Source organism: Gadus morhua, chromosome 14 (assembly GCF_902167405.1).
Source record: "Gadus morhua chromosome 14, gadMor3.0, whole genome shotgun sequence".
NCBI classification, from domain to species: Eukaryota; Metazoa; Chordata; class Actinopteri; order Gadiformes; family Gadidae; genus Gadus; species Gadus morhua.
This window is the reverse complement of record NC_044061.1, coordinates 19,480,654-19,493,153: the sequence shown is the minus strand read 5'-3', so window position 1 is coordinate 19,493,153 and position 12,500 is coordinate 19,480,654. Positions and strand designations below refer to the sequence as shown.

Below are 12,500 nucleotides of genomic sequence, written 5' to 3'. Positions count from 1 at the left end.
GGACACTCACCATCGTCCAGCGTGATGTCCTGCAGGCCTATGGAGCGGAAGGTGGGCTCCCGTTCCTCGGGCTCCTGCTTGATGCTCAGCCGCTCTACGTCCGGGGGGAAGGGGCCCTGGGGGGCCAGCGGGTGGCTCATGGGCCCCGCCGCGGTCGCCGGGGACAGGCTGGCCATGACGGGGCTGCTGGCCTGGGGGGAGGGCTGTCTCCCTAGGGGGCTGCCCCCGGCGGTGGGCGAGGGGGAGGTGGGGGACTGGTAGGGCAGGGAGTGCACCTGGGGGGAGGGGGGTCCCGACTGGGGCGAGGGGATCAGCTGTGGCGGGGCTGCGCTGGAGGGCGTGGGGCAGGAGGCCGACCGTTGGCCCACGGGGTGGTAGCTCATGGCCCGCTGCAGCTGCTGGGAGGGGGGCTGCCCGGCCTGGGGGTGGCCGCCGGGGGAGCCCACCTGGACGGGGTGGTAGCCCCCCATCGTGTGGAGGTGGGAGGAGGAGTGACTCAGGAGGGTCTGCTGGCTGTGGGGGGAGGGGGCGTGGTGGTTGGGGCTGGTGGAGCCGGGGCCGGAGGAGGGGGAGGAGCAGGAGGAAGGGTTGCTGGGGTACACCATGCCCCCCATGCCCCCCAGGTCCATGGTGTGCTGGGGTGCTGTGCTGCGGTCCTGCTGGTAGGGGGGCATCCGCTCGTAGCCCTGGGGGGACAGGCCGTGCTGGCCGTTGAAGGGCAGGCTGTGGGCGTGGCCGTGCTGCATGGGCTGGTAGGAGGGCCGGGCGGGGGAGTGGGGGGCGGAGCCGGGCTGAAAGGTCATGTGGCAGTCGGCGGGGGCGTGGTGTAATCCTCGGCCCTGGAGCTGAGGCAGGTGCTGGAAAGACGGGGAGCCCAGGGAAGGGCAGGGGCCCTGCAGGGGCAGGAGGCCCGGGCCAGGGCCCGCGGCCAGGCCCCTGGGGGAGCCGGACAGAAGGCCGTCAGAGGGGTGGCCCTGCTCCGGGGAAGGCAGCTGGGTGCACACCAGACTGGCAGCGTGCGCCATGGGCATGGGCATGGACAGGGGCCGCACGGAGGGGTGGTCCAGGTCATCTCTGAGCTCCTGTTTCACCATGACTGGAGGAGGAGGAGGAGGAGGAGGAGGAGGAGGAGGAGGAGGAGGAGGAGGAGGAGGAGGGCACATGATGAGTGGAGGAAGGGTGCAGAATGCAGAGGGAAAAATGACTCTGCCGAGATGGGCTAACACACCACCCCAAGCCCATTGCAAATTGTTTCCCGCATACTAGAAACTCATACACAATGAAACCACCTTAACCCTTGCGTGGGAGTTTACCTTTGACCGGTTTTAATTCTGGTTGATAAGATTTGAGTCAATAAATATGAATTCCTTAAATGAATGTTTGGAATATCAATTAAAGAAAATAATACACATTATCTACAGGCAATGCTTGCTGTATAGAGCTGCAGTTGCCATGCAAATTGGTAACCTATTTATTTTTACTCGGCTCGAGCTGAAAGAGCGAAGCATATGTTGACTGTTTGGCTGCCATCATGGGGATAGTTTTGAGGGACGTCAAATCCAGATCAGAGACTACACAGAACCAGTTCAGTGGTAACTTATAGAAATATAGAAATAAAGAAATAAAGCAATACAGAAATACATTAAGTACATATATATTAAATAAATATAGAATTTGTAGATCGGCTGGGCATACATTTAAACTTCTTATCATGATGAAAGAAAGTCATTCTAGAAGACTTTATTTCAGAGTGCAGAAACTATTCAGAAATTCAACTACGTTTTCAGATGTGTGTTACAACACAGGTTCATGGTGGAATCAACCTGTTTTTGCTTTTTCGCTCAATTTCACCCACTCATAACCAGCACGTCGAAAGTGATTGGCAGTGGGTGTTTTCACCACAATAAAGCGAATAGCAAGCCTCCTAACCATGGTGAGAGCCTTCCAGCAAGCCTGACAGAGCAGACAAGCTGTACTCGGCCTCCGATTGGCTGGCAGGCTCTGTCAGTGGGGGGAAAACAGGAACTGCCTGCGAAGAGTGGGCGCGCTTGCAGGCCCATCAACGTTTATTCAGGCATGCATGCATACTCACACACACACTTGCACACATAAGACACAAGCCTACAAACATACACGCATACACACACAGACACATTCTTAGCGCGCACACAAACGCTCACGGACACGCAAACACTCACACACACTGTGGTGGTACTGGCTGTATTGCTAAAATATCACTTGCATTTCTCGGTAATCCGCCCACGCCCTTCTTAGTTTGACTCTCTTTTTCACCGTGGAAGAAATAACCATAACAATACTATCAGTTAAGGTAGGGATGCAGGGACTCTTTCTGAGTTTAAATAAGAAGAACCAGTGGGATGACTTTAAACACACCACGACCTTTGGCCAGTGTGTGCTTACATTTCCTGGAGAGCAGAAAGTGCTTCTTGATGACTTTCCATCCGAATGCGAGCAGAAGATTGCATCAACAACAACATAGCTGGCAGGTGTGTGTGTGTGTGCGTCTGGTGACGTTGGAGGAATAGAAGAGAGCATTTCCAAACCACAGGTATATATATATGCCTCTTCAGGAGACAACCAGAATACCAGCTTCAGGAAGCAGTAAATGAGAAGTGTTTTTTATGTATTCTAATAATGGATTCGGTCTCACCTGACAGGTAGGTGAAGCGCTGGGATTGGCTCCTTTTCCTCTTGCCATTGCACACGTAGAATTGAACCTGCACGGCAGAGCCTACGGCCTTGCTGTGGTACGGAGGCACCTCCACCACTATACTGCACTGTGGTAGAAGAAACAGCATTATAAAGGCTGGAGAACCTCCATCAGCAAACTGCACTTTAGTAGAAGAAACAGTTTTATAACATGTGGAGAACACCCACCACTATACTGCACTTTAGTAGAAGAAACAGTGTTATAACAGGTGGAGAACACCCACCACTATACTACACTGCGGTAGAAGAAACAACTTATAACATGTTGAGAACACCCACCACTATACTACACTGTGGTAGAAGAAACAACTTATAACATGTGGAGAACACCCACCACTATACTACACTGCGGTAGAATAAACAATGCTATGCCATCTGGAGAACCTCCATCAGCATACTGCACTGCAGTAGAAGAAAGTGTTATAACATCTGGAGAACACCCACTACTATACTGCACTGTAGTAGAAGAAACAGTGTTACAACATGTGGACTACTTTACTACTTTACTTTACTTAACTTGACTACTTTACTTTACATACACTATCCTGTAGGTCTGCTTAGCTGAAACTAGTAAACATATTTTTTCAAAACTAATGACAATACTGATAATTAGTTACAATTACCGTCTACAGTTCAAATTTCAGACCTTTATTAATTGCTCGTTGGGAGGGTGGGGTCTATGCATACACTAGAGCGACATCATCACGTTACACCAAACAGCCGTGCTTACTCCTTGAGCTCTGTCACGGATCACCTTCGCCTCCACCTCCCACTGCGGACGTCCGTCTGCAAAGAAGACCAAGAGTAGGCATGAATGAATGCAATGCATTAATGTATCAATGAAAACAGGTGACAACTCAAAGCCAATTCATTAGATATGAATCCATGAAGCATTACAGGAGTGGAGGGAGGTCCAATACACAAGGAGTAGATGAAGGGGCAGCCGCAGACGGACTGAAGAAGACTACTTACAAGTCACGTCTGGTTACAGTCTGGTGAACACATGACGAATGCAAAGAGAGAGGCGAAGAGACCATCATCCCTCCAAACTAAAAGGCTTAATGGAACGGACAGACTCCAACTCCTATTGGAATGATTGAAAAAGCAGCACTCGGACTCAGTTGTGGTTTGAAGTGAAGTAAGCCATGCCTTGTAAGACGGTCATATGAAAACAATGAGAAGTTGTTCAGAACTGTAATGGAAATTGAAGAAAAGGGGAATCATGTGGAGTTTCTGACTGCAGAGGGAATTAATAATACAGCCTCTAGGACTGAGAAAATAAAAGGATTAGCAGATTTATGACGCATCTTGCATCTCAACGTGCGGCTTAATCCGGGGTCATTTTTCTCCAGTGGTCCTGGCAGGTGGAGGTGGCTAAAAAACACACAAGATGTCTTCCGAAATAACCAAGCACCAATAAAACAGCTGGCATTTCCCCCGCAAACAAACCACGTGGAGAAGATTCTAGAACGATTAGGCAGCAATCACATGTCTTCATCATTCTTATTTAAATTTTTGTTTTGCCTGGAAAGAACGGTGCAGTGAAGCCAGTGGAATAATCCTGTTTGTTTTAAAACGGCTTCCGACCACTGCCAGATCTTTGGCTAGGAGACTTCCTTTGATTTTCCACTTTTCCTACTGATCTAATTATCTGGCCAGACATCGCAATGGCAGCGGCCGGGAGGGACGAGAGAGAGAGAGAGAGAGAGAGAGACAGTTGGGGGAGAGGACAGCGCATTGGGAAAACCGCTCCCGCTGCTCTCTTAGTGTGGTCAGAACAAGTCGGCAGAAGTCAAGCTCTTCAGTGGGACCGTCCAGAGGATGGACTCTCAGGAGGCCTCGCTCCCCCACACAGCCACAGCTGTGCTGTGCTGTGCTGTGAGTGTGTTGGTTTTGAAATGCCAACACGCAGTTTTATTTCCTTCACCCTGCTGACGTGGCGCGTCAAGGTCCGTGCACCTGTGCCTCTTCGGCCTCTCCTGTCCACTAAGAAGGGCCTCACGTGCCTTTTAAACACACAAAATCACACGTGCGGGCACACACACACACACACGCATGTGCGTGCACACAGTCGACTCCTTGCTTCATTTGATCCACAAATCGACCCTATTCTATCTTACCGTCCTCTACTCTACCCTCCTCTACTCGATGATGTCGTTGTTTTAGTAGGGTGTCTACTGCCACTGATGTCGTGCTACAGCTGATCTTCCCAGTAATCCTGCCCCATGAGCATCTATTGTGTGCATTGTGAGAACAGGGAGATCTGGGCTTGGGGTTGAAAGACAGTACTTATATCCTCATTGTCAAGCCAGCAACCTCAGGAGGCTCCCGGGCTGATGGCGGTGGGGTTGTTACGCTACTACGTTTGCTTTCACTAGACACGCGAGGTGCGAGGCTCCCGCGCGTGCGGCCAGAGCAACAGGCCCTAACAGGAACCTCATGCTGGGGGAGGGGGGGCAGTGAGGGTGGCCTACACCCTGCACAAGACAGGCAGGCACCGAGGGAGGGAGGGGGAAAGAGAAGAGACGTCTATTGTGTTGGCAGATGGAAGAAAAACAAACAATATCTGCTGTGTGTTAGCATAACTTGTGGATTGTAAATCTTTGTACTGGATGTGTAGCAACAACATTGATTAACAAATAGACAGAAAAAATAGCGGACACTGCTCCAGGCTGGCAGTGTTTAGGGTTTTTCGGAAACCGGCTCCGTTTGTATAAACTTGTGTGAAGTTTAAATACTTAATCCCATCACAGCGCTTGTTTTGAGTTCTATTTTTTACTAAAATTTTCTTATTCTACGTTTATTTTCCAATTTAGAGCCCACAAAATGCAACATTGTAGGTTTTAGGCCTGCAGGGGAATAGAAGTACAAGGTTGGTGGGTAATTGCGGCTGGAGTTTGTGGTCTATGTGTGGTCGGGCTCTGGGACAACAGCAGACGATAAACAGCCCACTGTGTGACCCAGGAGAGGGTCGTCTCAGGGATCCTCTGCTTCACCTCTATTACACTTAAACGCTCATGCCAAACCACCTCTTCTGGACTGGAATTGGGCTTTTTTTTTCTTCTCCCAAACAGGGAAACCATATCAATGGAGATATTCTACCCTAAAACTATGGGAGGCAGGAAAGCCCTATTCTACTTAACTTTCTGTTGAATATACTTTTAAAATTAAATTAACTGTGGTGTGTATGCGTTTGTTTTTATGTTGACTTTCATATAATATTAATAGCATAACTAATTATAGTTAAGCAATGCACACGTCCACCAACTGCATGTATCCCCAATGACATTGGATCTTTCATGAAGACAACTGTCACAATTCCTAGTCTAATACACACTGAAACATTTGATCTTATTTCAGGACAACTGTCATGATTCCTATTCCAGTACAGGGTGTACCATTGGATCTTGCTTGAGGACAACTGGTGCAATTCCTATGCCAGTAAATAGTGAAACATTTGATCATATTTCAAGACAACTGTCATGATTCCTCTTCTAATACATTGTGTAACAGTTTTTAGCCATAACCCTTCATTTACAATATGTGCCCTCCACACACAACCCATTTCCCATGATTTCACCGTTGTTGTCTCTCTGCTCATAAAACATGGAAAGATTTACTCATTGTGCTCATTGGCCCTCGTCTCTACTTTCTATTCTTTCATCTTGCGCTCACCCCAATCAGTGCTGTTGTTCAGCTCAGCAGCCCAGATGAGGCCACGAGAAAGAACCAAAAGCACCGCCACAATCCCCCTGTTCTCTCACTCACTTCTTCCTCGCCTTCCCCCGTCACAATCTATACTACCTTCGTGCACAATGCGTGCACTCTTGTTTTTTCCGCCCCCCCCCCTAACCACGGGGGCCCTATATTTTCCGACAGCCTCTCGTAGGCCCTGACCACCGGGTACGGCTCTGCTTAGGAAGCAACTTTCTTGAGTCATGGTTCACCTCGTGCTCTTCAAAGAACTTTCAAAGAGCATTCCTGCAGGTCTGTGGTGTTCTTCTCTCAACAAAGAATCGCGACGGGGGAAGGTGCCTCCGTCCCACATCTACATGCCTTGTGTGAACACGCTGGCGCTGCTCTGCCTGATGAAGAAACCCTCGGCAGGCGGGGACTCCATTCGTCTATGAGCGTTTCCACCCGGGAGAGAGATCCGTCGCTACACGTGTTTTACGACGGAGTCCTGTGCCACACGGCGGAACATCTACGTTCCAGTAAGCAGCTTGTGAAGGGATTGCTTAACTTTGTGTTCGGGCAACTGTTTTTCAAAAAGAAAATTACTTACGGTATATATAATAATCGCATTAATAAATATGAGTTCACTTTTATGAATCCCATGCCAAATGATGTCACCCAAATGAGAAATTAGGTATCCTGCTTGAAGCAAAGACAAATATTAAGATCGGTGTCGGAGCCAAATTGAAGTGAGCCTAGTGACCCACTTTTTGCTAACAGTGTTAACATCATTGTCTGTAGACAAATCCAGCCTAGACGTTCTAAAACTGCCCTCAGCTGTAGTATAGATAGTAGTAGTAGTAGATGCTACGGCTCTTCACAAAGACGTAGTAGTACTTGTATAGATTTTAAACCTTGCAGCTTTAAAATTGTACTACTTATGTATTGAGCATAATAATTATTATTTTTTGAAGGAACAAATTGCAAAACTTCCCAATCACAAAGGACTGACGTATGATGCTCGTAAAAGTCACGTACATAATGCAATAACACAGTGCTTTTTTAGGTGTATTCCAGCTCATACGGTGTAGCATTTCCCACCTTGTGTAATAAACACTGGACAGACTGTATTATTGCAAGGTGTAAATCTTGGGGGAGCGTGAAATGGCCCTGGGGAGGCCCATTGTACTTGTTGAGACAATGCACCCAGCTAGGTCTGTTCACCTAGCACACATGAACTAGGGACTGGAAATGTGCCACACAACACAACACAAAATATGTTGCTCTCAAAGAACAATTATGTTCATTGTCAAATAGAAAAATATTTAGCAGTCCAATCCTGAATATGATGAATCCAAATAAATAATGAGAATAATTCTGGCCATTTAAACCAGTGCCATGTTGTCTGTATTAAGCAATGAATGACCGATTCCAATGCATCCTGAAACAACTGGTAGTTATTTTAATTGTAAAACCAATAAATAAATAAATAAATAAATATATAATTTCTCTCTCTCTCTCTCTCTCTCTCTCTCTCTCTCTCTCTCTCTCTCTCTCTCTCTCTCTCTCTCTCTCTCTATATATATATATACATATATATATATATATATATATATATATATATATATATATATATATGTATATATATGTATATATATATATACATATATATACAGTATATATAGATATAAATGTGCATATAGATGTATATTTATCAGGCTCTTTCTGACACAATATACAATGCAATCCAAATGCCCTAATGCAATATACAGACTACAGCTCTTTTTAAACGGAACCTCAAAACCCATCTCTTTAAAAGAGCATTTAGCTAAACTTTCTTTGAGGTTCCCCCTTTTTAATAGTTTTTTGGTATTTTTTTCTCTGAAGCACTTTGAGATTCTTGAATATAAAGTGCATTATAAATAAAATGTATTATTATTATTATTATTACAATATAGTTCAAAATAAATAGATTAGTAAGGTTATGAAAAACATGCGCCATGTGGTGAAAGCGTTGAATGTGGTAAGTAATGGGGCAATTCCCATGCACTCCGTGATGGATTCCCAACATCGGGCTTTGAAGAGTATTTTTATTATTCCGAGAGCTTACATCTTGAATCCAATGGGTCTACTGTTTGTTAAAATGTCAGACAAAATAGAAACAGCAGAAACTCATCACCATGTATCAGATTATGGCCTGCAGTTCCACTGAAACCACATTTCCTTAGCATCACCCGTTTACAAGTCAATGAAAGGCTCCCACAGTGTACTGTGCTGTACATATATTGGGAATGCTTCAACCATCATTCAATAATGGCTTTGGTGTTGAGATGCTACGGCTCTTCACAAAGACGTACAAAATAAGTAATAAAGACGACAAGGGCAGGGAGAGTGACTTGCATGTAGTGAGAGTATTGTGACATATACTAGGATGTTTGATTCAGTTACCTTAACTTGAAATCAAAAAGAGAGCGAAATTATGCTTCACTAATTAAATCAAGCAGCATTCCAAAACGGGTAGCATTTTAATAGACTCCAAACTGAGCAGTGAATAGGAAGACATATCTTGCATTAAACAACCTCCTTTAAATGTATTTTTATCTATCCTTTATTTTGCCATATTTATTATTTTATTTATTATTTTATTATTATTATTTACTATTATCTTATATTCACTGGAGACTTAGTATTTATATTAGACAGCAGCTCATTCAAATTATATTTTCCTTTCTGTATCAATAATAGTTTGCCTCTCTATAAAATGAACAATATTTCGCCTCTCTAAGATCTAAATTATTTTTTGGCTCTGTACATAAATATTTACCCTCTATTTATCTAAATAATATTTCCCCTCTCTCAATCTTAAAAATAATTTACCTCTCTATGATATCAATCATATTTATGCTCTCCATATAAATAATATTTTGCCTCTCTATTTAAATTTCTCCCTCTCTTCACATAAATAATATTTCCCTTCTATATAATTAATAGTTCCCCTCTCTATACAAACAGGATTTTATCGCTCCATATAAATGGCATCTCTCCTCTCTAAATAATTAATTGTTTCCCCAGTTTAAATACAATGTTTACTCCTCTCTCTCTTTATGTATCTGACCGGTGGCGTGGTGCTGCGAGGAGATAAGTCTTACCAGGGCCCTTCTCCAGGAAGATGACCTTTGACTCGGGGAAGAAGTTGGAGCCGGAGATGACCATCTCCTCTCCCCCGCTGACCAGGCAGCTGGTCGGGCTGGACTTCTCCACCTGGGGCAGCTCCTGAGCCGAGCGCTGGGCTGAGGGAGGGGATCACGACGCAGGGTCAGCAGGGACCACGCCTCGTGGTGCTTAGTGAGGGCTACTGCTAGGGTAGTGGTTTGCATCGGTTTATCTTGATGCAAATTGCACCAAAGCCTGAGCACGGCACACTGGGTAGTCTACTGCTTTTTTATCGGTTTGTGTCAGTTTACATGTGTGGTATTGTCTTCTTCTGTTTGTTCATAGATAAATTATATTGTTTGTTATGTTGTTTCTTGTTGTTAATATACCCTTGTTACACTAAAATCAGTTACTCTTACTTACTGATTCTAAATCAGTGTTTCCCAACCACTTTGCTCATCTGAAGACCCACCACAGCCCTATTACCAATTCAGAAACACTAAACCACAAGTTGTCTTCCTTTGAACTAATACTGTGCTTTTACCACTAATATTTAGCATCATTTCTCACCAATACTAATATTGTAGTAGCCTAGCAGGGATTAAATAATAGGAGCAGAGGCATGGGTCAACTTCTATTCCTGGTCATTATTGACTAACAAAATCATATTTCAACAAATAGAATTTGTTTATATTAAATAGAGTAGAATTTTAATCTTTATTTGTATTGTTCTGGGTATTAACCAGGAGCATGAAGGTCTTTATCTTTAGTACTCCCCAAAGCCTGCTCATGTACCTCCTAGTTTATGCCTTCCCCTGGTTGGGAATCTAAAGGACAGACTAGAGGAATGGTTTGACCAGAGGCAGGGGACAGGGTGGTATATTGGTGGAATATAAACAGTAGTATATTCCAGATGGTTATCAGGGGGTTCTTCTCTTGAGCAATATTCAAAGAGGCCAGACAGAGTATTACCTCAACATTCATGAATCAACAGGGGCGCTGATGTTGTACATTAGCCCTGGAATTAACAACTGAGATGTGTTCTTTGGTCAGAGTTTGTCTGGTTTGGGTACGATTGTAAATATGTGTGCCTGCGTGTGTTTGTATGTGTGCATGCTTTTGCCGTGCATGTGTAACAAAATGCACTTCACACACAACACATTTCCCATGATTCCACCGTCTCTCTGTTCATAAAACATGGAAAGATTTACTCATTGTGCTTGTGTGTGTTTGTGTGTGTGTGTGTGTGTGTATTTGTGTGTGTGTATGTTGGTGTAGTTGTTTATCTGTGTATCTGTTTGTTTGTATGTGTGTGTGTGTGTGTGTGTGTGTGCGTTCCCTGTGTATCCGTGTGTGTGAGTCAGCGGATACACAAGGTGCGGGTGAGTAGCGGACACTCACAGCACTCCACAGGGATGGAGGAGGCCTGCAGCGACAGCACCTTCCCGTTGGGCTGGGGGATGTGCACCCGGAACACCACCCGGACCCGCGTGTTCTTCCTGCCGATGTCCGTCTCCCCCTTCCGCAGCTCGATGTCCGAGTTGCGGAGCTTGAGGATGCCGGCGCAGTCGATACTGTGCGGTAAAGAAACAGAGAGCAGAGCTGTGAGCACCGCACCACACCACGGCGCCTCCACCACTGGCAGGGCTGGGAGAAACGCTTCAGTAGTGAGGGCTTGGGAGTGATAAAAAGACAACCACAGCTCAGTAGGGATCAGCAATGAGGGTTGAGTTAAGCTGTGAACACGATTTAGGGCCGCTGTGAAGGTGAAAATCGTCATGAAATCCATTCCTGTCAATTCCAGCTTCAAGGAAAACCAGAGGTTTGAGCAATGAGACCATCCAGGCGACCGTATTCAACATGAGTATTGAAATATACACTGCTGTTTTGTTTTTTGTACTGCTGGCTGTCCTTTACTTTCTATGGAAGCATATATGCAGCAAAATTCAAATGGCAATGCAATTTGCAATTTGCAATTCAATAAGTCATATTATGCAATTGACAATTCATTATGCAATTTAACAATGTAATTTGTAAATACGTTATTCAAAGTGCATTTTAATATGCAAAGTGACAATGAAATCCTCAGTAAAATTGGCAAAAGTTATAGTTATTGAGTTTATTCAAATTGAAAAGCTATAGCGTCCCCGTGATTGCATTGCACTTCGCCACGCTCCGTGTGTTGCAAAATTCAAATTACATTTCAATCCGCAAAACACTTTGCAAAACATTTTGCAAAACATTTTGCAAAACGTTTTGCGGATTGAAATGTCAAGTCTTGTCTCTGTCTTGTTTTGAAGCTCATTCTCATCTTCACATCTCATTCTCATCACATCGTTTTGTTCATTGATTTTTCGTGCTATTCATTTTGTTTTGTATTTCTTATTTATATTCTTTATTGAAAGATTTATTGATATATTTTTTATTGAAATGACTCTGATAAATGTAATCAATTCAAATGTAATCAATTCAATCTTGTTTTGTAGCGCTCATCTCATTTGAAGCTCATTCATTTCACGCTGGCATAAAGACTGGTGTAGATTTGTGGCCAGACTCTGTCCTCCCCTTGGCGGCGGTCAGAACAATGCGGTCTCGAGGCCCCATCGTAGTCCATGAGTGTTGTTGGATCGTACCTGGCCGTCATGTTGTTCTCCGGTAGGAGTGGGATCTCAAGGACTTTGGTGCTGGTGATGACGATCTCCTGGCTGGCTGTGGCCACCGTCTTGCCGGTGATCCGGTGCACCTGGTAGAAGGCGTGCGGCCGGAGGTAGCGGTCATCCGCTGTGCCGATGAACATCTGAAGGTTGATGGGCTTCTCACTGTAGCCAATGAGCTAAGGGAGAGAGAGAGAGAGAGACAGAGAGAGAGAGAGAGAGAGAGAGAGAGAGAGAGAGAGAGAGAGAGAGAGAGAGAGAGAGAGAAATTCATATTACTTTTTGAAC

At 45.0% G+C, this 12,500-nt stretch overlaps 1 protein-coding gene across 3 annotated transcripts in view; it reads right to left on the bottom strand.

The window, feature by feature from the left end:
• nfatc3a (nuclear factor of activated T cells 3a) overlaps positions 1 to 12,500 on the bottom strand; it is a 69,840-nt gene that overhangs the window by 16,735 nt on the left and 40,605 nt on the right. For all 3 annotated transcript variants that reach the window (XM_030376323.1, XM_030376325.1, XM_030376324.1), the window contains exons 4-9: positions 12,192 to 12,391; positions 10,960 to 11,132; positions 9,555 to 9,695; positions 3,461 to 3,516; positions 2,672 to 2,798; positions 11 to 1,096 (exon numbers count right to left, since the gene is read on the bottom strand). In XM_030376323.1, coding sequence (XP_030232183.1) covers positions 11 to 1,096; positions 2,672 to 2,798; positions 3,461 to 3,516; positions 9,555 to 9,695; positions 10,960 to 11,132; positions 12,192 to 12,391 — 1,783 coding nt within the window. The remainder of the gene's footprint in view (positions 1 to 10; positions 1,097 to 2,671; positions 2,799 to 3,460; positions 3,517 to 9,554; positions 9,696 to 10,959; positions 11,133 to 12,191; positions 12,392 to 12,500) is intronic.